Raw genomic sequence first — 24052 nt, 5'->3', positions numbered from 1 at the left:
GGTCCAACCTGAACCAAACTGCTCTCCTGGGAGCAACACTATGCTCCCTTTTGGAGGAGGAGGCTGCTTGCTTGAGAGGCTCCAGCTTCTGGGGTCCATTTGCATGAATAAACAGCTCTGAAGAGTTCATTTTAAGCTTTTATGTAAACACTCTCCAAAATATGTTCTGCACTGCATTATCCCCAGCAATAAAGATTCTGGAATCAGAATTTGGCTGTCAGTTTTATTGATGTTGCATGGGGTACAGTAGAATACAGCTTTCTCTTCTGGAAATTTATTGACTTGGCAGTGCAGAGAGCAATAAAACTGTGTTTTTAATCAGTAAGCCAAGCGGACATGATTCCAGAAGAAATATAGGAAGCAAACATGCCACCATAAGAATATTTCTCCCCCCACTGTCCCTGTTCTTCTTAGATGCCCTGTTAAATAAGTTCGGGTATTGAACAATGTGCTTAGTGGGACTATCTGCAGGAATAAGATCAGAGGACCAGGTTTGGATAACTTCCCCTAGGTTGTACCATCTCTAAGAGACTGTTGAGTAAAAGCATTTTCCTGAAATGAAATTTCTTTGCATTAGCCCCTAGAGAGGAACTCTTGGTAAGCTGCTTTGCAGGAGAAATTGCCAGAGTATAGATAGCATTTCTCCTTTCAAGAGAAAGAAGGTTACAAAGCTCTCCCTCCACCTTGCTCACTGAGAAAGACTAGGTTACCTGGAGATGGATGGATGGATGGATGGATGGATAGATAGATAGACAGAAAGAAAGAAAAACAGACCTGAAGGAAATGAAATCACTCTAAGAGATATCTGCATCTCCTGTTCATTCTAGTAGCATTCATAACAGCCAAAATATAGAAACACTAAAGCGTCCTTCAACTGATTAATGGATTTTTAAAATGTAGTAAATACACCTACATACACATGCATGCACATACACGCAGAGGAATATTTTTCACCCATAAAAAAGAAGGAAATCCTGTCATCCATGATAGCATAGATGAACCTGGAGGGCATCATACCAAGTGAAATGAGCCAGACAGAGAAAGACAAATACTGTATAGTATCACTTATATGTGGAATCTAAAATCTAAAATAAATAAATGAAACACTAGAAACAGAGAAGAGAAACAATTTCCTAGAAACAGAGAAGAGAATCGTGGTTGCCAAGGGCTGAGGGGAGGAGAAAATGAGGAACTATAGATAAAGGGCACAAATTCTGAGTTATAAGACTATGTTCTTATGATCTAATGAAAGCAGATTTTAAATGTACTCACACACACCCCCGGCCCAAAAAAAGGAATTAACTAGGGAGATGACGGATGTGTTAATTTTCTTAATCTTGGTAATGATGCCATAATGTATGTGTATATCAAATCCCCACACTGTACACTTTAAATACATACAATTATAATTGTCAGTTATTCCTCAATAAAATCTGGGGTGGGGGAAAAAGAGACTAGGTTAGGAATCAAATACTTTGGTCCAATATAGAACAGTAAAAAAGGTATTTGGGCTCAGTGTGCTTGGTCATGTTGCTTTGTTTAGGCTACAGAATCTCTCTGTGATCTAGTTCTTCTGCTATCAAAGGGAAACACCCACCTCACACCATTGTTGAGTGGATAAAATAAGGTTGTGTGCTCAATTCACATAGCACCTTACACCAGTAGCAAGTCCCTTCCGAGACCATAAGACATCTCTCTGATTCAAATATACCCCGATGCAGAAGGTGTGCTTTCCAGGCAGTTAAGGCAGTCTGCTTATAGACACACGAAAAGGAAGGCAGCATCTTCCACCTCTACTCTCATATTCCTGATACTCACTTTCCTCCTGAAGTGTCCTCGTCCATGCTCCTCCTCTCTGCCAGTGCTTGGTCCAAAATCCTGCACCATTGTAGATGCTTCATAAATGTTGGTTGAACATTCATCCCTGCTTTGCAGATGCTTTCTTCTGAGTTAACTTAACCCCAGTTTCCTTTAGCACGTGTACATCATCCCGTTCTGCTTTTGCTATTGCTGAGTAACTGCTCTTTTCTCAAATTTTACATAATGCCTAACTTTTATCTCAATTCAAGAACATTTAGATTGTTCCTCTGAATATAGGTGAGTGCCTGAAAGAAATGTTCTGTAGATGTTCCCCCAAAATGGCATGAGATGCCCATGTGATTGAGCCATAGCAGCCACATGATCTGGTTGGGCGCATACTGAAATCGGCTGTCTGGGGAAGATGGTATAGATCAAAATAAGAACATGTTCTTAGTGAATCTTCCCTTCTCCCACCAGTCTGGTTTCCAACTGTATTTTCACCAATCACTTCTCCACTTTACCCAAGACAGTTTCTTTTCCATCTTCCCAACCAGGTCTATGGGGCCACCTAGAACTATTTATCAACTATTTACTTGGTACCAAGCTCTGTTCTTTACATTACTTACCCTGATTAGTTAGCATAAAAACCTGTAAAGCAGAAATTATTATTCCAATTTTACAGATCTGGAAACAGAAATAGAGGGCTTAAATAACATCCTCAGGATCACCTGGCCAGTGAGAGAGTGGGGATTTGGACCTAGGTGTATCTGATCCCAAAGTTTGGGATCTTACTTACAAAATAACATACTCTTTGACATAGACCAAGAGTGAGTCATGGCACATCACTTTATTGATATAACTTAGAATTCTCCATCTGAATCCAATCATTGGAACTCTGTAGTCACACATGCATGCGCGCGCACACACTCACACACACACACACACACATTTTATTCATGAACTTAAAAGATGCCCAGTCTTAAATATTAAACTCGTGGCTTTCCTTTCTTCTTTTCTAGATCACTCACCTATCTCCCTATCAAACTAGTCCCATCTCAAGCTTTCAGAGGACTTAATGAGGTCATAAAAATGTAAGTAAGATACTGCATATCAAAAGACATTCATAATTGGAATAATAAAATTTTTGCAAGAGAAAACATAATTGAAAAGGGATAATTTTTCTAGGAGAGAAAGTGTGTTAAAGAAACCTCAGTATTTTTATCTTTATAATACAAATAATATCTAGAGACTTTTGAAGAAAAGTATGATTTTCAAGAGTCATTAAATTCCAGATAATTAACCTTGCTTCAATGAACTGAATGGATTTTGATAAGTGACGATAAACTTCTCAAGTAGAAAAGAAAATAGATTCCAATCATAAAACTTCTGCTTCTGCTAGAGCACTATTCCCTTGTGTCACATTTTTAGATAACACCTACATAAAAGAAAATGTGTTGGAGGTTTATTGTGTATCAGAAGATAATCTTTATATCTAAAATATAATAAGTGTATGACAAAAACAGAGTATTTATAGTTGTATTGGTTAAAGGCCTTTATCAAAAGTGTAAAGCAACCTGATAATACAGGGTGATTTCACATTTGTGTCAGATGTAACTTTAATCCATTCTCCCTGGGTCTCAGCCTCTAGGGCATAAGACACCAGACATGAATGAAAGAACTTTCTCAGGAGTCCAGTATTCTAGCATCCTCCTTAAGGTTAGTCCACATGAAAGGACCTCAAAGGTCATTTAGTTCCTAGAGAGTGTCTCTGATTTTAACAATCCACTGGGCTTTCCAAGCCAATTTACATCTCTAAAGATGCTGCATCATCAATCCTAGCTCCTTGGGGAATCTCTGACTGCTAGATAGGGTATCAGCAAGCAATGAGGATATTAAAAATAATTCCCCAAGAATTACAGAAATGTCAGTTTCTTGAACCTAACCCTATTCTTTTGCTTTCAAATTTGATAACTTTTAATGCATTAGACCTCCTCATGAGAAAAAAGGCCACAGCTAAAGAAACAAACCATTAGGTACAAATCAAATGCATCAGTTCAGGAATAATCCATTACTGTATTGTTCATAAAAGACATTACCTGCCTTAGGCTCAGTCTTTCTATGGGCTAAAGCTCTCAAGTCTGAAAGCTTCAGTAAATGTTAACCTTAGAAACATTCAAATGTACAATTTATGAATATGAGACTTTTTTCTTAGCTGGCAGCAAGTGTTAGCTTATGTTGGGATTTTAGGGTAACATTGACATTATTTGCATGCCTGGGATGATACATGGCAAAGCTGGTTCCTTTACGTTTGTGTCTTAAAAAAAAAAAAAATCCATGCAGGGGTGGCCTCGGTGACTCAGTTGGTTGGGCATCCAGCTCTTGGTTTCAGCCAAGGTTGGGATCTCAGGGTCATGAGATGGAGCCCCATGTCAGACTCTATGCTCAGCGTAGTCTGCTTGGGATTCTCTGCCTCTCCCTCTGCACCTCTCCCTGTTCACTCTCTTTCTTTCTATAAAATAAATAAACATGTAAAATCTTTTTTAAAAACTCCATTCATTCATTCATACTCTATGTACCAGGCAATATGAAGTCACCACAGATTCAGAAGTGAACAGGATATACTGCTTGCCCTCAATTTGCTAAAAGAGAAAAATAGTTAAAGATATAGACAATTAGGGGCAGCCCAGGTGGCTCGGTGATTTAGTACCACCGCCTTCAGCCCAGGGCGTGATCCTGGAGACCTGCGATGGAGTCCCATGTCAGGCTCCCTGCATGGAGCCTGCTTCTCCCTCTGCCTGTGTCTCTGCCTCTCTCTCCCTGTGTCTCTTATGGATAAATAAGTAAAATCTTTATTTAAAAAAAAAAGAAAAGAAAAGAAATCAACAGTTATAACCCAGAAAGGGCACTAGGTGCAGAAGTTGACCATCTTGCAATTGCCTCAGAGCCGGATTTTGGGAAAAGGAAAGAGTTATGAAATGACAAATGCAACCCAATTTAAAACCTCACTGGAATGATCGAGTTGAGAATTCAGACATCTGGATCCTGGTCGTGAACCTTCCCATAAACACTTTTGCCTCTCTTCAGAAGAATCTCAATTTCCAAAGCTGCAATACAAGAGAATCTGACTAGATTTTCTCAAAAGACCTGTCCACTTGTAACAATCTGTGACTCCAAGTCACAGATAAAAAAGAAAAAAACCTGTCACACAAACAGGGGTTACTGAAACCTGCATTTCAACTTCACCTGGGTTATAGATGCCCATCAATGCTCCTAAAGGGAGATGGTAGCACTTTATGATGTGAGGACAACATAAGGCATCCCTGTTCTTTTTTAAAAAGACACCCTAGAGCCTCCAGTTGTTGAGTCACACACACAGCTGATTGTGATGCATGCATGGTCATTTCTTTCACGTTTCTTTTTTTTTTTCTCTCTCTCTCTCTCTCTCTCTCCCTCTCTCTCCCCTAGTGAAATCTCTCAGAGTGATTCTCTGGAAAAGATAGAAGCTAATGCCTTTGACAACCTCCTCAATTTGTCTGAAATGTAAGCATCAGCTAACAGTTTATTGCTGTACACTATTACCCTCGCTGGCTGGAGCCCACTCAGTATTTGTATTCAAGCATCCACTGCTAGGAATCCAAGAGGAAAAGACTATAGCAATTACTAGGTCTGGGCAGGCACTAATTTCTCTCACTGCAGTGCCCTGAAGGTTGCCATGGTGACAACTGCTTCTTCCTGGGAGCTGTGTAAACTCTGAAACATCACAACACAAAGTTGGAAATTAAAATTGACATTGTGGAGTCCTGCCAAGTAGCTCTTATCTTATGGAAGGGAGGGTATGAGGTATCTGGAATAGTGAGAAAATTTGAAAAAGAGCTTAAAGATCATGAATTAGTTTATTGGGGACTGTTTGGGCATCTTCATTTATTTAGTAAATGATTCTTGGAAGCCTACCATGTAAAGCCCTGTGTTGGACATGTGTATGCTGTTTGTTATTGTTACTGTGATGTTTTAGAATTGATTCTTAAAAACAGTTTTTCCCAAATTATCATTTTCCTCAAATTTACAAAAAAAAAGATGGGTGAACACTGGCTCAATTCAGTTTTCAGATGATGAACCCATGACCCAAAGAGGTTAACTGACTTGTCTGATGTCACACAGCAAGTCAGTGCTGGAATTGGGGCTAGAAACTGAGTCGTGTGACTCTCAAACCAGCCTTCTTACTGCTGCCTCATTTGGCTCAACCCTGAGCTTCTAAAAATTTCACCTTTTGAAAGTTAAGGGAAGGGGAAGGAAGTTAGCAACAAACATTTTCTGTGCACTAGTGCTTGGCATTCCCCCCACTCCCACTCCAGGTTGTGTTTATCCTCACAGCTTCCCTGAAAAGTGTGTTAATTACTCCTTTTGTTCTGGGGAAGGAATGGAGGCTCAGAGAAGTCAGTAACTTGACCTGTGTGGCACTGTAGAGAATGGCAGGGCTGTGATTCCACCCTGGCCTTTCTTCAACGCTTGGGCATTCCCCACCACACCACAAGGCCTCCGTATGAATGGTCCAATTAGCAATTATCTAAAGAGAATAACTGATTGATAAGTATGTGAGAGGTACCTGCCACATGTCCAACCAAGGGTCCAGTGCTGCTGGAATACAGAGGAGATAAAATATAAATCTTCCCCAGGAGATGACAGTATAGTCAGGAAGATGAGACTACCTCATCAGCTGATTATGGGAAAATCCAAAATAATGGGTATTCAAATGCAGATAGTCTGGACTTGGCTGTGAAGTAGAATTTTGGGGGTGGGAGGGTGGGAAGGAAAGTGGAAGAGAGAGGAGTGGGGAGAAGAGGTCATCACTATTACAGATGACAGTGCTATCCCAGACCTAGAAATCTGCCCAAGTGATAATGAAACACAGCTTATACTGGGAACCACCAGAACAGCTTAAGATAAATAAATTGCTCGTGGTGCAACAGAAAGAAAAACAAAATGCTCTAAGGGAAAGTTTATGGACTTTTCCAAAGGAAGGCCCTGAGACTAGGATGTTAGCCCCATGAGGCTTTCTTTGTTAATAGCTGTATCCCCAATACTTACAAGTGTAGGTACTTACTACATGTTTGCTGAGTGAGGGAATGTATGGATGAGTAGTTTCAGGTGAGACCCCAAAAGCTCTTTAAGAGATAAAATTTCCTTCCATCCTACCTATATAATGCCTTATATGGTCCATGATTGCTTGACTAAGTTGTTATAAAAATAATTACAACAAATCACTCACCTCTAAAGAATCAAAAGGACATAAAAGATGGAAATAGGCACAAACATTAGGTAACCATAGTAAGGGGGAATGAACACCAGACTCAGGGTCAGACAAATGGAGTTTACTTCCAAGTTGTGCTACTTCTCAACTGTGTGACTAGAGATAAATCATTCAACATCCTGATTTCATCAACTATTATAATTGTTAACTTTGGTTTAAGCTTTACTGTGAACCAGAAACACAGATTGACTTCTCAAAAACTGCCCTATGAGGAAACTGAGCTTTAAGTGATGTATCCAAGGTCACACAATTAGTAAAACCAGGATGTAAAACCAAACTGACTCCAGAGCCCCTCTAACTAGCCAATACACTATATTTTCTCTGTAGAACAAGAGTAATTATCATTTCTTCAGGTGGTTGTGGCAGGGGGTAAGAAAGTCAAAGGCATTTACTGGCCTTTTATTGAATCCAAAGTAGACACACAACTGTGGCCATTTCTCAAAGTGTCAGAGTCACTGGAAAAATAAGGAGAAGGCCAATCACACCACTGTAGTGTTAGTTATAGCTATACTTTAATACTTTACAAAGCCCTGCCTCTGACATTATCTCTACCTATTCTATTACTCACTACATACCAACCTATGAGGTAAGAAGAGTGCATATTATTACTATAATTTTATAGAAGGGCACACTAGCCCATGGAAGTTAGGAGGCTGGGCATCATCACCTAACAAATTACCTATACAATGGGCATAAATCTCCCCCAAATCCAAGCCCCTGTACTAATCCAAAGAATGAGTGCCCATCTGGATAACTGATCAGTGGGCTGCCAGCCCAGTATGAAGAAGACCAGTTTGCCTATAAAGGAGAGTAGCCAATTTGCTCATCTGACTTGAGACTGGAATCTCCCATCACCCCCAGTGTGTAGGCTCCATGGTGGGGCAGGATCTTCTTAGCCAGGAATTCTGGAAGTTGGTGCTACCTCACTAAGTTGGGGTGGAACAGACTCCCAGCTATGTTTACACCTGCCTCAACAAGAGGTTGAGAACAGAGCTTCCTGGCAAGAGCCAGCTGGCTCTCACCTTGCAGTTTTAATCTCCAGGCTCTCAGAAGCTCCTCTCAAGCACATCAAAGTCACTTGATTTTTGTTGATGCCATTTTCAGCCAGCATCCTCCGGTGACCATGGTCTGGTGCATTCCAAACAATATACATTTCTTAAACTGCTCCTTCTCTCTTTACAGACTCATCCAGAACACCAAAAACCTGGTGTACATCGAGCCTGGAGCATTTAGAAATCTCCCCCGGTTAAAATACCTGTAAGGATTTCTCCTTTTTGAGTAACTGAGGAGGGACATTGAGTATCTGATGAACATCAAAATAATTAAAAGATTGGGAAGAATTTTTTAACTATATACTTAGCATTATTTGCACGTCTGTCTTCAGCCTTCTGATTAAAATTTAATCAGCATTTCTTGTCAGCCACCAGGCTGGGTGCTTTCAGAATCCATGTAAGTGGCTCCCAACATTTTCACTCTCCAAAAAACACAAGAGAAGAGTATCATCTCCTTTGCAATGATTTTCAAAACTGATCGTGGGAATGGGGAGGAGAGGCCATGACACTTTAAAAAGGGTAAATTGGAATCTCTTCGGTGAGGTGGTGATGCAGACAGACCACAAATGAAAGGAGGACAGGCATTCTGATTTGACGTCCATCTCTGGTTAAGAATTACTGATTCCTTCATCTCATTTGTTCATTTCTGAAGTGAGAACTTTTAAGTACTGCCTTGAGGTAGGCACTGTTATAAACTAAATCATTATTTTCTATTTCCCATTAAATCTTATTAAGTCTAGTTAGAATTATACATTGAGTACCACTCTAACCCAGCAGATTCATTGCCTTGCCAGCAAAACCAAAATTCCTGAAACCTGATACAGCCTCTAAACTGATCTCTATGGATCTTCTCACACGTCAAGCAGTCACATATTCACACAGAAAAATTTAAATCCTTCTAACACAGATGTCCTCTCTTCTTCCTGACAAGTTAAATTTCATAAAATCTCCAAGGGGTGGAAACCCACAACCTCTACCTACCACCTAAAAAAAAAAAAAAAAAAAAAAAAATGGAAAAGAGGGGAGGACATCTCTCTGGGTCTGGACATCTCTCTTGTCACCTGTATAGCTTTGCCCTGGGGCCTCCTAGAGGAGCTGCTGCTGGCACAAGCGTAATTCTTTTGCCAGCTCTAACACTGGACAGTTCCCAGACCAGGTGTTCCACTTTAACAGGCCTCTGAGGTTGTGCAGGACACATAGGCGTCTGCAAAATCAATCACTTTAGAAAAACAGAAGGAAAAAAAAAAGAAAAATACAAGAAAATCTCAGAACCAAATTTGACCTCTATATTCCTTGTTATCTAAGAATCATGGTCTTTATTAAAAAGCATTTCACCCCCAAAAAAAGTGATATTCCTCCAACTCCAGTACACATTGCTAAGTTACAATGCCATCATCAGTCACAGAGAGGGCAAGGATTCAGTGCGATCTGGGGTTACAGGAAAGAAGGAGCATCAGAAAGAGCCAAAGGAGAACCTGGCTTCCTTCCATTGTCACCAGAGTGCAAGGAAGTTCCTATCAGTTTCTGCAGTCCCTCACAGGTGAATTTAAAACTTGGTTAGGGACAATCCAGATGTCTGGACTCCTCTAAAGGAGTCCCATTCTTGTGTAATAAGATATCCTTCAATTTAACCTATCACTACTTCTCTCTTCTTTGAAGTTTAAATAAAAGGTGAGAGGAAGAAGAGCCTTGACTAGCTCCAATGACCAAAAGAATGTTCAGTGATTCCAGTAAGTTATAAAGAAGAACTTCCTGAACCACAAGGTAGTGAAAGAGAGAACTATTTTTTTAATAAGGGATATGTATTTCTCATAAGAGATTAATATTCCTAAAGTGTTTGAGTTAGAGACTATTCCAAAGTAGAGGGATGTTTTCTAGAACTATCAAGAGCAAATTGCCATAAAAGAATAAGATAGAATACAACAGAAAAAATGCAATTGATACAATAGGAAAAAGGCTGGAAACATAAATATAAATGAAAAAGACCTGGAAGTTCAGTCCCGGCTCCCAGATCTTTAAACAGGAGTCTTTAGAGCAACTTTTTCCATTGTGTTAGGGGCTTTAAAATTCTGACAATCTTCAACGGTCAAAAGTGCTACCAAGAAAGCCAAACTCAATATTTTTAATGTGAAAATAGTCCTTGCAAAGTGCCTTTCTGCTGCTTTTATCTTTATGCCTTAATAACAATCACTTTTACTCACTCTCTGCCTACATCCCCACCCTGCCCCAAATCACAGGAGCATCTGTAACACAGGCATCCGAAAGCTTCCAGATGTTACGAAGATCTTCTCCTCTGAATTTAATTTCATTCTGTAAGTACCAGGCTGATTGCTATGCGTAACAGTTTCCTATTTGCAGCTAAAATTTGGAAAGTAAATATTTCCCATTTTATTCCTCCAGGGAAATTTGTGATAACTTACACATAACCACCATACCAGGAAATGCTTTTCAAGGGATGAATAACGAATCCATAACACTGTGAGTAAACTCCCAGATTCACATACAGGCTCCTGCTATTCTCGCTTCTAGCTTGAGGTGAGCTCTTTCTCATCTTTGGCCACGTTCCTCATTCACCAGTAACATTCTTTATGACCTAAAATGCTAAGGATGAGAGCAGTTGTGTGGATTGCAGCTGGGCCATGTGTTCACACAACCAACCAAACCACTCAGTTTAAAATTAATCAGACGGGCACTGAGGATTGACAGTGACCAAATTTCCAACTGATGAAATTGTTCACCGCATCAATGGAATGCTTTGAAGCTGGGAAGACAGAGCCTGGAGGGAAATGGCTGCCCTGGTTCAAAGAGCACAGAAATTTCAAGTTTTAAATGAGAAGTTTGGAAAAATATTCTCCAAGTAGGTAGGATAGTTGATCGATAGACCCTGCATTCACTAGTTTACTCTCTCTCTCTCTCTGATTTTTTACTTTGCTTTCATTCCTTCTATCACTTAAAACTTGAAAATAGTGTCTTTTTATTTGACAATCACTCATCAGGTTATGAGGCTCATAGCTCCTACCCCTTTTATGTTCTTTCCTAAGGCGTGCTATTCAAAGTATGGTCCACGGACCAGCATCTACTGCATCTTCTAAGAGCTGGTTAGACATGCAGACTCTTGTGACTCAGAACTACTGACTTGGAATCTGCAAGTACCCGAGTGATTCACATGCACATAAAGTTCGCAGATAACCCACTATTCTCTTCACTGTTCATCTGCCTGACTTCTTTCTTTCTGGGGTCCCAGTCATCTGCACATGGGGTACCTGCCTTTGCCCCACCATTCAGACAGAGCATTCTGGGCACCATGTCTCACTTGTATCAAAAGTCCAGTACCCATACTCAATTCTTTTCCCCACATCCATATCCCTCTTTGTCTTTCTGCTTTGGTTACAACCCTTGACAGGGTTGTAATGAGTCAATAAATGAGCTTGCCCTTAAAGACAGAGCATGCACTGGATGACCCCAAAATGAGGAGGTAGTTGTGAAGCAAGAGAAGAGATCATCTCAGAGGTTTCACTTTTATATTATGGATTCTAAATATTGGTATCAATATACATTGCAATTGCATAGTACTTTTTACTTTGTGTAGTTGTAACTCCACAATATAATTACGTTACAAGAGTATTGCAATCAAAAGAATACAGAGCAGCAACCAAAAAAAAAACAAAAAACAAAATTTATTTCAAGATAAATTTTTTACCTGCAGCTCTTTTTTCTTTTTTTCTTTTTTTTTTTTTAAGATTTTACTTATTTATTCATGAGAGACACAGAAAGAGAGGCAGAGACATAGGCAGAGGGAGAAGCAGGCTCCCTGTGGGGAGACCGTTGCAGGACTCAATCCTAGGACCCAGGATCGCAACCTGAGCCAAAGGCAGGCGCTCAACCACTGAGCCACCCAGGTGCCCCTACTTGCAGCTCTTAAATACCAGGAAGGAGACAGGATAGCCTAGAAAATCTTCTCTACAGTCTTTCTGCTCTTCTACTTCCCTCACACACTATAGCCCTTCCAGCTCTTTAAAAAGTATTCCTAACTCACTGCTGCATGTATCCAGAACTACTCATCTATCACATCTCCTGTCAGAACAGAGCAAAGATTGCATGGGGTGTGACTGCATACCTTGGGATGGGGGGGGTCTTCCTATGTCTCTACTGAGAACACAAAAGACATACAATCCATGTCCCCAAGGAACTCAGAATCTCACTTACAGGGAAAATGGAGAAATTACGGGGCCAAACATGAAATAATGAAAGAATAATACAAACCAGTAGATATTCGCTGTGAGAGTTTGTGTTATGCAGAAATTAGAAGTCTCGAAGAAGTCCTCTTGGGCTAGAGAAGTGAGAAGAGGCTGCACAGTGGAGCTGAGACTTCAGTTAGACTTTGTAGTATCAGCAACATTTGTATGGATAAATGTGATAATAGCAGCTAATATTTATACAGCACTTAAGTAAATGCTGCACTGTTTTTAAGTACTTTTTTAAAAACTCATTTACATCTCACAGCAACCCTATGAGGTAGGAACTAACAACCCCATTTTTAAATGAGGAAACCAAGGCACTACAAGGCTAATTTTCCCAGGGTCATGATTTAGAACCCATGTGGCTCCAGAATCACAGTCTTAACCATTATGTGGTACTACATACCAAAAAAGGGGGAGCGAATAGTCTAAGCGAAGGAACATCGTGAGCAAAGGCATGGCTATGAGAACAAGGACAAGAGGATATGTCTTACTTATTGGGTAGTACATACCCAGCTGAAGAAACAGGAAATAGGTTTAGATAAATGGCAGGGGTGGAAGGGAAACTGGATTGCTGAGTCTTGAATGCTAGGATAAAGAATTAAAACCTAAAAAAAAAAAAAAAAAAAGAATTAAAACCTTAGAAGTAACTCTGACAAAAGTAATAAGAAGAAACCACCCAATAGAGTAGCCTTTATTGAAAGATCACAAATATCCTAGACTTCCTTTGATTTTGACCTAAATCTAAAAATAACCAGGACCCAAATGGTACTCCTCCCAGGTAACTGTACAGCCATAGAAATGAAGTGGAAATGGAATGAAGGAAAGGACAGAAGATGCCGAGAACAATCACAAGAATACAAATGTTGGGATGATCCACAGGGTTCTGTGAGATCCCAAGACTGGACCACCCCATCAAACTCAAGGAACAACCAAAGGTTCCTTTCACATGCTACATTTCAGCATGTGCACATGAGAGCTGCACAGTATTTTTATTGTGGAGTCATTAACTTATATTAGTTATGATTTTAAAAAGAACAGTGCCTACCAACAGGGCAAAATTGCCCCACCTCTGAAGTTAATGAGGATTGCAGATCTATCTCTCCTAGCAAGCCCAGGGGGCATTGTGCTTCCACCACCCCCCCCCCCTTCTCACTCTCAGCCCTTCATCTGGAAGCAGAGTGATTAGTCATTTGCTTGGCACTTGTTCTCAACTGAATGGGCCCTTCTGTCAGTGAAGGATCCTGTGGAGCACCCTGCTGGAAAAAGGGTATTACACTTAAAGAGGAAAGCCCTATTTTCTCGGCTATAAAGTTCAACTCCCTAATTAGAAAATAATGAAAGTAGGCCATCTCTCTTCATTATTAGTATTTGAGATTTTGCTTTTTGTGGAAACTTTCCTGCCCTCCCCCCCACCCCCAATTTTTACCAACCGTGAGCTCATTTAATGAAAACAAAACACTTCACTTGATGCTGGAGAAGCTCAGTGGGGCTAATGCTAAAACTATGCATTATACTCTTATGTCCCTTTATAGCCACTTTGGCTTTTCATTAAATCTCCTCAAGAGGCCACCTTGAAATGTACCCCCTGAGCGAGCAGGATTTGGCTGCACCACCTTTAAAATATTCTAGATGACTGGTCATACAAGTCTCAAAAAAGAGGCAACTTTGATTCATGTCTGAACTCTACAAAGAGAAGGAAAGGTCATGGCAACTAATTCTCAAAGAAAGAATGCCTGGCAAAAAGGATGGCAGGATTCCAGGCTGCACCTCTGATAAGCCACACTAAAGAGACTGCTGAGGGTTGAAACAGAAAGCCTGGGTTCTAGTCCTGGCTCTGTGTTTAATGAATCTTAGTCAAGTTACACCACCCAGGCATGGCCTTGTCTCTGTGTATCCAAAGGGATTATTAATACCTCCTCATGCAAATTCAATTACATCATGTCAACTACATAACACCGCCATAATTAAAAGCTAATTAATATTCAGAAAGCCAGATGTTTTAGACAATCCTGAAAACATCATGTCTCATTGTCTCTTTTTAAATATTTTTTATTTTAAAATTTTCAGTGGATAAGTGGAGTCAATTTCCATTTGTCTTTCCAACATCACCCCTATACATCTTACCTAGATTTATCAACTATTAGGAGCTTGCTACACCCACCCCATCTCTATGTATGTAATTACATACAGTGCATTTCCTTTGGGCCAAACCATACAAAAGAAGTTTATAGATATTATGACACTTCATACCTTAAATACTTCAGCATGTATCTCCCCTAAACAGGGATATTCTACGTAACTACACCATTACACCTGAACAAATAATAAACAAACAAACAAAACCATGAATTTAATGACATTGTCCAACCTACAGTCCACATTCCAATGAAAATGTCTTTTATAGATTTTTTTAAAACTCAGAATCCAATCAAAATTTTATACATTGCATTTTCACTATTATGTCCCTTGGTCCTCTCAACCTCACCTCCTATCCACCCACTAAGATGTGCTCCCTCACTTTCCTTTGTTCTAAATGACACGAATTCCTTGAAGGAGCCCAGGCCAGTTGTCTGGATTCATCTGACTGTATTGTCAGGATTAGATTCAGGTCAACATTTCTCCAAAAACATTGCAAAAGACATGCTGTATCTCTCCCAGTGCATCAAACCAGAAGGTACATCATCCCACATTCCTTGGCCATTTGGTTAAATGTGACTGCCAGACATCTTCATTGTAAGGGCACATTTTTCCCTTTGTCATTAATAATAAACCATAGTGGGAACTTTGAGTGGGTGCAACTAGCCCATTGGCCAACATTGCTTCATCTAATGGCTTCAGCATCAAGTGATTATTCGGTTATTATGCAGTGAGTTACAGAATGGAAATTTTAAATTTGATCATTCTTCTACATTTGTTATCAGTACACTTCTATAAAAAAAGAAGAATAATCCTCTCCTCTCAATCTCTTTTTAAAATATCACTGTGGAAGTAGATTTTTCAAAACTTTTATTCAATATATTATAATCCATTGCTGTCATCATTCTTTTGGATGCTTGTTATCTTTTTGTTATTACATATGTTAAAGTCCTATAAGATGATATGAACCTGGTTGAGGGAAATGAAGGGAAACAAAACAACTCAGTGCTGCTGAAAGGCAGGAGGTATGCCCACATCAGAGAGAGGGTTCCTTTGCCATTGAGACTGTGAGCCCCACAGAAATGGGGGTATTCTGATGATCATTCAGAACTAGGGTCATGGCAGTGTACAGTGATCGGCTTGGTGACAGTGACTGGTGACAAGTTATCCATACAACCACTGCCACGGTATCCACTAAAGAAGCGTCTTCATACACTCTACACAGAGGAATTATTCAGGTATAAAAGAAGTCCAGCAAAACACCACAGGGAGGATAAAGTGATGAATTTAGGATCCTTGTTCTTTAGTAGGTATCTATATAGTCAAAAATTTGCTTATAGATATATCACCATGGGCATATTTTCTAAAATGGAAACCCTGAGGCCACTTTTTGAGACCCTGCATATCTGCAAACACAAATTAAGCTTTCTGCTTTAAAATCATCCAAAAGCTAGGTGGTCACATGATCCAAAAGTAAACTACAGTAGACCATCTAATACTGTTAATATAACCCCAGAAATGCTTTTAGAGCCCCAGGAATATTTGGAGTTTGTTTCAGGGCAGCATTCAGAATTAGAGTATCATCTGTGATTAAGTTCTAAAGCCTGAACCTTATTTTGAATAAAAAGGTGACATTCTCTCTTTTTGAATCACAATTGCTGACATTTGAATAGAGAACATAGACAATGCTTTAAAGTAAGGTGCAGCTATTGTAATACAGGAGGGGTGGGGGAATCACTTCTGTGCTTGTGACAGCATCCTCAAGGCAAAGGGAGCCGTTCTCATTTAATTCTGACACCATGATGTTTGGGGAAAAAAGTTATCTGAAGTGACTCTCCAGATGTTCTAAGGGGCATTTTAAAGCATTCTGCAGGCCTGACAGCAGGAGGCCTCCCACTCATATTTATAACTTCTCCAAAGTAAGGAAGCCACTGTTGTAATCAAAACAAAGCAACACCTTCTCTTGTGCACAACTGGTAAGAACAAAGCCGAGGAGCAGCAGCTGAAAAGAAAACAGCCCCATTCTTTGGAAAGTCGGGACAATAAGGACCCAGGCTATTAAAAAACAAAAAACAAAAACACGACATGAAAAATGTCCTAATACAAAAATGTCAATGATACCAATATAGACCAAAGATGTTTGAGGGCCTCTGGAGAGTGAGTCCATGTGAGGCAGTCTGGGCCACTAAACTGACCTGCTCCATGGAGAATAGGAAGGCCCCTGCCCCACTGGATGACAGTTCAATTAAACCAACTACTGCATTTCATGGAAGTCCTCTCCAGAGCATGGCAAGGAAGACCCTTTCCCTCTATTTTGGTCAGACAGATGGAACAACCACAATATAATGATGATGATGATGATGATGATAATAATAATAATAATAATAATAATAACAACAACAACACATTAAGCCTTTACTGTGTTCCAGGACTTATTTCTAAGTGCTTAATACATGTTTAGCCTTTTAATCCACCCAACAGCCTTTTGAAGTCAATACTGTGATTATCATCCCTATTTTCAGATTAGGAAATTAAGACACAAAGAGGTTAAATAACGGCTTAAAGGAACTCAGCTAATGAGTAGCAAGCTGGGATTCAAGCCCAGGCAGTTGAGTTGAAGATTTACAAATTTAACCAGAAAGCTGCACTTAGAGCAATGTCATTGTAAACCCCACGAAAAAAACAATTACAAAATCCTAATATGTATCAAAACTAGGATCAGGACAGCACATAACAATATGGGGAAGGGGCATCCAGACAATTGCTGGCAGCTTTGCTTTGCTCAAAATAAAATAGGAGCTACTTTTTCTTAATTCACTCTACATGTAGCTCCATCACTTAGAAGGTAGAGAGAGCAATAAGGGGACCAGACTCTGGACTCAGTTCTCTAGCATATGAAAATGCTGAGAGTTTTATCATCATCCTATGCTGTACCCCAGAGCAAGGAGCCCCAAAGTGACATGCTCAAGGCTCACTGGGAGAGCTTGTTATAAAAGTACATATTCCTGAATATCATTACAAGATTTTGATTCCAGATCTCTGCAGTGCACCTGGTCAGTAGGTCTGAGTCGGCATTTTTGGCAAGCAGCTCCAGTTGATTCTGAGTCAGTAGATGAATGGGAATGCTTTGACAAACACTGGCAGAGATGCTAAGAAATTCTATTTCAAAGTTCAGAGAAAAGTCCAACATAATTCCTTCATCTGCAAGAAGTTGCTATAAAGGAATTCAAACCCCCAAATGATAAGGGACTGCCAGAGAATAATATTCTGAGTATAAATTTTTAAAAAGAATTCTTTTTTTTGAGCTGCTAAGGAGGCAAGGTTGTATGTAATTACACAAAACAGTGGAGATAAACCAAGTACCTATCCCCTCAAATTCTAGAAAACTGAAAAATAGCACCAATAATCCATTACAGAACACAGTTAAGAGCTCATAAATGAAGTTGTAAATTCAAAAATCCAGAAGAAAGCACAGAAGAGCAAGAAAAGAAGCCAGAGAAGCCTGTTCCTCAGGTGGAAGGGCAAAGCTACTGCCCCACGCAGCCTGTTGACTGAGCTCCTGCTATGTAGCAAGCATGACAAGAGACCCGGGGGTTTTACAAAACGAGTTTGCTCTGAATTCAAATTAATAAGGAGGCTTTATGAATTATTTTGTAATCTCTGTATTTTCTGAATTCCAGTGCAAATGTCATGCTTCAAGAGTCCTACTTAGATTTATTTATATGCTGGTTTATCTCAAGTGTACTATGTATTGGTAGAAAGAGACCCTCCCCACACACATACACACTACACATATCCATATACACCACAAGATGAAATTCCATGCTTGTTTTATTTAACAAAGGCCAGAGAAACCTTGCAGACAACAGCCACCTGGAACACGGACGGACAGCTGGGGACTGTGTCTAAACTGTTTCATTTTTTTTTTTAAGATTTTATTTATTTATTCATTAGAGACACAGAGAAAGAGATGTAGAGACATAGGCAGAGGGAGAAGCAGGCCCCTCGCAGGGAGCCTGATGTGGGATCCGATCCCAGGACCTGGGGATCACTACCTAAGCCAAAAGCAGACACTCAACCGCTGAGTCACCCAGGCATCCCTAAACTGTTTCTTAAGTCAAACCCACTAGGCCATCCCTGACATGACCATGCAACTACCAGCAACTCTAGAAAGGGAAGCTAGGGTCTTGCCAGATACTGGAGCTTAATTTTATGCTATTCCACAGCATAGCCCTCTCTCACTGGAACATTACATCATTGTTCATGAAGAACTCGCAGAAATATTTCTAAGAATGTGACTTTCAAACTTACTTGGTTGGCTATGATTTACAGTAAGAAATTCATCTTACATATACCCATCTGTTCATCCAATGCATTTAACATATATTTATTGTAATTGTCCCAAGTACCCGGCACTATTTTAGATGCAGGAGATCCTGCAAGAAACAGAACAGTTTGAAATCCTTGCTCTCATGAAGCTTACATTCTGCTGGGGAAGACAGATGATAAACGAGTATGGTATAATCACAAGTCAGATGCTGATAAAGTCACAGAGGAAAAGCAAATCCATGAGGGGGGATAGGAATGTGGGAATGCAGGGGGAAGGGAGGGTGTAGTTTAAGTGGGCAGCCAGGGAAGGCCACAAAAAGAACATGACAGGGACACCTGGGTGGCTCAGTGCTTGGGCATCTGCCTTTGGCTTAGGTCATGATTCCAGGATCCGGGATCAAGTCCCGCATTGGGCTCCCTGCGAGGGGCCTGCTTCACCCTCTGCCTCTGTGTCTGCCTCTCTCTCTCAGCCTGTCTTTCATGAATAAATAAATAAATCTTAAAAAAAAAAAAAAAAACATGACATCAAGCACAGCCCTCCAGGAGGAGGAAGAGGGGCCAAGTGGGTATCTCAGGAATAAAAGTGAAAACACCCAGTGAAACTGATAGGCTGGAAGTAGCTAGCCCCAGACAAAGTGCATTCTAGTCCCGTTTCTGCCTGTGGTGGGCTTTAGACAAGTCACTTTCCTGTCTGAGCCTCCTCCGTTCTTTGCAAATGAAGGTGTACCCATTTGATCCTCTCTAAGCTTGTTCCTGGATCCAACATTACCCAACATCTGTCTTGAGAAACCTCTTTCATCTTATTCTAGGCAGACATGTACAGATCTATATACATGTATATATATATATATATATATATATATATATATCATAGAAAAATGGTGGAACAAAATTCCATAAATAGTACTACCCTAATTACATGCAACACACACCAATATTTTCCATTTTGTCCTATTCTGTTCTATTTCATTTTGCTAAATGCTGACTGCACCCAACTAAATTGATTTCACTATCCACAACTGGTTAAAGAACCTTTAACAGGAATTGAAATCTTCTTGGTTATGGAGCCAAATATGACATCAGCAAAAACACATACCCATGCAAGAAAAAGAAAAGCTAACTCAGTACTGGAGTCTCCCTCTGCTCTCTACATTCAGTCGGCTGGAAAGCCCACACACCCGCACAGGCCTGTAGAAACAGAGGCAAGACTTGAATGCTAGGCAGATAGCTCTGGCCACTAATCCTACTTCTACCCCTACTTTCTTTAACTTTGAGCCAACTACACAACAACATTGAAACTTAGATTTCTCATTGGTATCATGGAAATGACAGTGAGGATTAAGTCATAAAATGTATGTAGAATGACTGATCAAGTATCTGGCACCTAATAATACTTAATAAACAAACAAATTGGTGGTGCTGCTGCTGATGGAGGTTAAGCCAAACTAGAGCAGGAAGAAAAAAAATTAAAAAAACAAAACAAAACAAAACAAAAAAAAAACACCAGTTCCATCTCACCAGCTCCTTAGAATCCAAAATGTTGGAGAAACAGAGCTAGATATTGTGAATGCCGGTAATTATCTTAGTAATGAGTGTCACAGAAGGAAGAGTGTGTGGTTTCAAAATGTGCTTCTTTCACTGCTAAATTCTCTCTCCTCTCACTTCAGCAAACTATATAGAAATGGGTTTGAAGAAATACAAAGTCATGCCTTCAACGGGACGACGCTGATTTCCCTGTAAGTATGTGCTTATTTCCCCAGCTCATGAATAAAAATGAAATATTACTCCAAGCTACCAGATCACATTCAATCTTCAGGAACTAACTCAGGACAAAAATAAACTTTCAAGTGGCTAGTCCTCAGTGTTTCACTCATGTTACTAGGCAACTGGCTGGCTAGAAACCCCAAAGCACCCTGATTTCAAAGATAGATGCAGCCTGGAGACATTAAAGTTGACAGTTTGCTAAAATATTCAACACCCTACTTTAGTCTCATCTCTCAGCCTCCCTCTCCAGCCCCCTCACTCAGGTTGATGGTGCCTTAGAAGCAGCCTGATTTCAGGGAAGAAATTCTTCCCCCAGCCTCACTTACAGAGAAATCAGGTGACTCTAGTTACCAGGCTAATCAGCCACAACAGGCCCACTTGCAGCCCCATGCCCCTACTGCCAGGGAGGTGGTGGAGCACATTTTTCACAGGGTGAGGGGGCCTTGTGCTTTCATCATATCCCACCCTAGGCCCCAGCATTAACAGCCTTTAACTCAAGGAGTACATCCCTATCAACTGCTTCCTTCATTGTTCCACACCTCTGTTTCCTTCTGTGGCTCCTTTTCAAAAAGAGTGGCTCATTCACAAAACCTGCTGGGCTGGGGCCATTTGAACCATAACAGAGTGAGATGACATTCACCCAGCAGTCAGGTATAATAAAAACTAAGAGCATGTGAAAAGTTCAACTGAAGCCAAAACTAAGGGAAAAAAATGAAAAGGCTTTTATAATAGGTTGTATAAACCACAGTCTATACCAGTGCTTCTCAGACTTTAACACACATGGAATAACGTGGAAACTGTTAAAACACAGATTCCCAGGCCCCACCCCCAGAGACTTTGCTTCAGTGGGTCTAGGGTAGGGCTTGAGAATTTGTAATTATGACAAGCTCCCAGGACATGCTGATGATGCCAATCTCAAGCTGAGTAGCATAAGTCTATACGATATAATATTTATTTTAATTATACATATTAACCAAAGACTCTATTATATTGATGCCATGCTACAGAGCTTGGTGGCTAAGAACAGATCTGAGTCACTGACTGGGCTTCAAATTCCAATGCCAACATTCATCATTTTGACCTTAAGCAAGTTACTTAATCTATCCCAGACACAGCATTCTCATATGTAAAATAGAGCCACTAATAGGCTTGTTTTGAGGATATCCCACCAAAATGAAAGGTCTGTTTTCTATCCTCAGTACTTAACACAGTGCCTAGCACAGAATATGTGCTCATTTATTATTTATTACTTTGCACAGTTAATGAACTACAAATGAACAAATGAATGATAAATAAGATTGTATTTTTGTGATCTTAGACTGAGTCTGACACATACCAAGTGCTCGAGAAATGGTAGCTTCCTATCATGGAGTAGATTTTCCTTCATTTTCTTGCTGACTTGAATTCAACGAAGAGTTTTCTGTAGCCAATTGAATCTGTTTGTGCCAAATTTAAATCCTATCCTCTCCTGGCACAGTACTTTCAGATGCCTCATTCACTCAACAAGTGTTTGCCAAGCATCAGCTGTGTTTGAAGGAAAATGCTATATTTGGGGTAGAAATGGAGATGAATAAGCCCTGGCATTTGCCCCACCAGAGCTTACGGCCGAGGAAGAAGCATTGCCAAATAGTATATAAACCATACACTAAGTAGTAACTAAAACAGAAGGCAAAATATGCTGCTTCCCCTGAGAGAAGTAAAGTCCTCCAAGAGGCAGAAGAGAAGAAAATTCCAGAAAGCCTCACGAGAGATGTAGACTTTGAGCTGGACAGGCAAAGAGAGAAGGAAAATGCATTCCAAGCAGAGGACAACAAAGAGAATGGCCTAGAGGAGGAAGCATGTGACAACAGAATAGCAAACAATACCTTTTAGAAAGTTCTAGGGACAAAGCAGGAAGGGCTTCAGATGCCACAGTAAAGAATCTGGACTCTCTTCTGTAGAAAATGAGAAGCTGTTGAAAGTTCTGGGATGTGAAGTGAGAGGGGTAATGAAGGTTCATCTGTTAGCAGGGAGGACAGGGGTTGGGGTGTGAGGTGCAGGACCAGAGACAGACAACAGCTATCGGAATAGAGGGGACAACTGAAGACCTTTGTGCCTCACGTCACCTGGATGATAAAGGAAATAAGAAAACTGAATATAAAATGGGGGGACAACAAGAAAGGAGGAAGAAAAGCCAGAGCAAAAGCAAATGGAGAGGGAGGGACACCAGCAGGGTGCATCTTTGGGAGGTCAGGGACAACAGGACTTCAGGAGGGAGGGCCTTGGTCAGCAGTGTTCCAGTTGCCTTGGTGATGCCCAAATGGGTATGAACTTCCTAAAGTCCAAATAGTCAAGATTCTGTATCTTCCACATCTCACTGTTGCAAGAAAGAGGAAACCAAGAACACAAATCAGTTTGCCAAGAACACAAATCAATTTCATTCACTTATTCATTCAGTAGACATTTATTAAGTATCACCAATATATTAGGCACCGTGTTAGGAGCTGGGTCTGCAACAGCAGAGTGGAAAGAATCCCTGCCCTCGTGAAGCTTCTGTTCTAACAGAAGACACAGACAAAAGGACAAAGAAGTGAAGTGATTGCAGATAGGGATATACACTGTGAAGGAAATAACCCATTGCTGAGATTTGCGACAGTACAAAGGATTAGGTTAGGGGCCCAGGGATAGCCTCCCATATGGACATGAAATTTAGGCTGAGCCTAGAAGATGACAAAGAGCCCACTGTGGCAATAAGGAGGGGAAGTGCATCACAGAAAGAGGAAGCAAGAAAGGCAAAGGTCCTGAAGTGGCAAAGAAAAGAAGTTGTAAGCTCCTGGAACTGAGAAGAGGCCAGTGTGGCTGGAGAGTCAACAAGGGGAAATAAGTATGAGACAAACCTGGAGATGGAGCAGGAACAAATCATGCAGAACTCAGAGGCAAAATGGATAAGACTCTTTCTAAGAACAAGGAGGCCCACTGCAAGACTGAAGGCAGAGAAGTGGAAGTAGGTTTCAAAACCATCAAGCAAAATTTTCAAACTATCCATTCAACCCATTTCTGGCAACTTCCTCATAAATAGGCCTGTCCAAAGTTGTTCAGAATGATGACACCAAAGCCCTAGAAAGTTCTCAAACTTCCTATTTACCAAGGCAAGATAGGATGGAGAGAAGCAGAACAGAAGGTTGTTGCCTTCAGACACCTCCAGGGTTCTGAGGGGCAATCCCTACCATTCCCAGAGCACTCCACTTAAAAATTTTGGGTGGAGTTTGAGAGATCTCCCACTGTGCTTCAAGAGGTTATCCTGCCTGTGCTTCTCATACCTGGAGGGCTGTGTCACTTGGGAACATGAGAAAGACCCCAGAAAAATGTGGTAGACAAATTTATTTTTAACTGAGTTACATAATGCAGAGTTATCAGTACACAGAAAGATCAGAGTTTTAATA

The 24052-nt window shown here is 40.4% G+C and overlaps 1 protein-coding gene across 1 annotated transcript in view; it reads left to right on the top strand.

The window, feature by feature from the left end:
- The window catches only part of LHCGR (luteinizing hormone/choriogonadotropin receptor), a 56043-nt gene that overhangs the window by 16861 nt on the left and 15130 nt on the right, over nucleotides 1-24052 (top strand). Inside the window, exons 2-7 of the mRNA XM_055329446.1 lie at nucleotides 2820-2891; nucleotides 5266-5340; nucleotides 8291-8365; nucleotides 10398-10472; nucleotides 10561-10638; nucleotides 20534-20602. Of these exons, the coding sequence (XP_055185421.1) occupies nucleotides 2820-2891; nucleotides 5266-5340; nucleotides 8291-8365; nucleotides 10398-10472; nucleotides 10561-10638; nucleotides 20534-20602 (444 nt within the window). The remainder of the gene's footprint in view (nucleotides 1-2819; nucleotides 2892-5265; nucleotides 5341-8290; nucleotides 8366-10397; nucleotides 10473-10560; nucleotides 10639-20533; nucleotides 20603-24052) is intronic.

The sequence above is a fragment of the Nyctereutes procyonoides genome, unplaced genomic scaffold (assembly GCF_905146905.1).
Source record: "Nyctereutes procyonoides isolate TBG_1078 unplaced genomic scaffold, NYPRO_anot_genome, whole genome shotgun sequence".
Lineage (NCBI taxonomy): Eukaryota > Metazoa > Chordata > Mammalia > Carnivora > Canidae > Nyctereutes > Nyctereutes procyonoides.
This window is presented reverse-complemented; position numbering and strand designations above follow the sequence as displayed.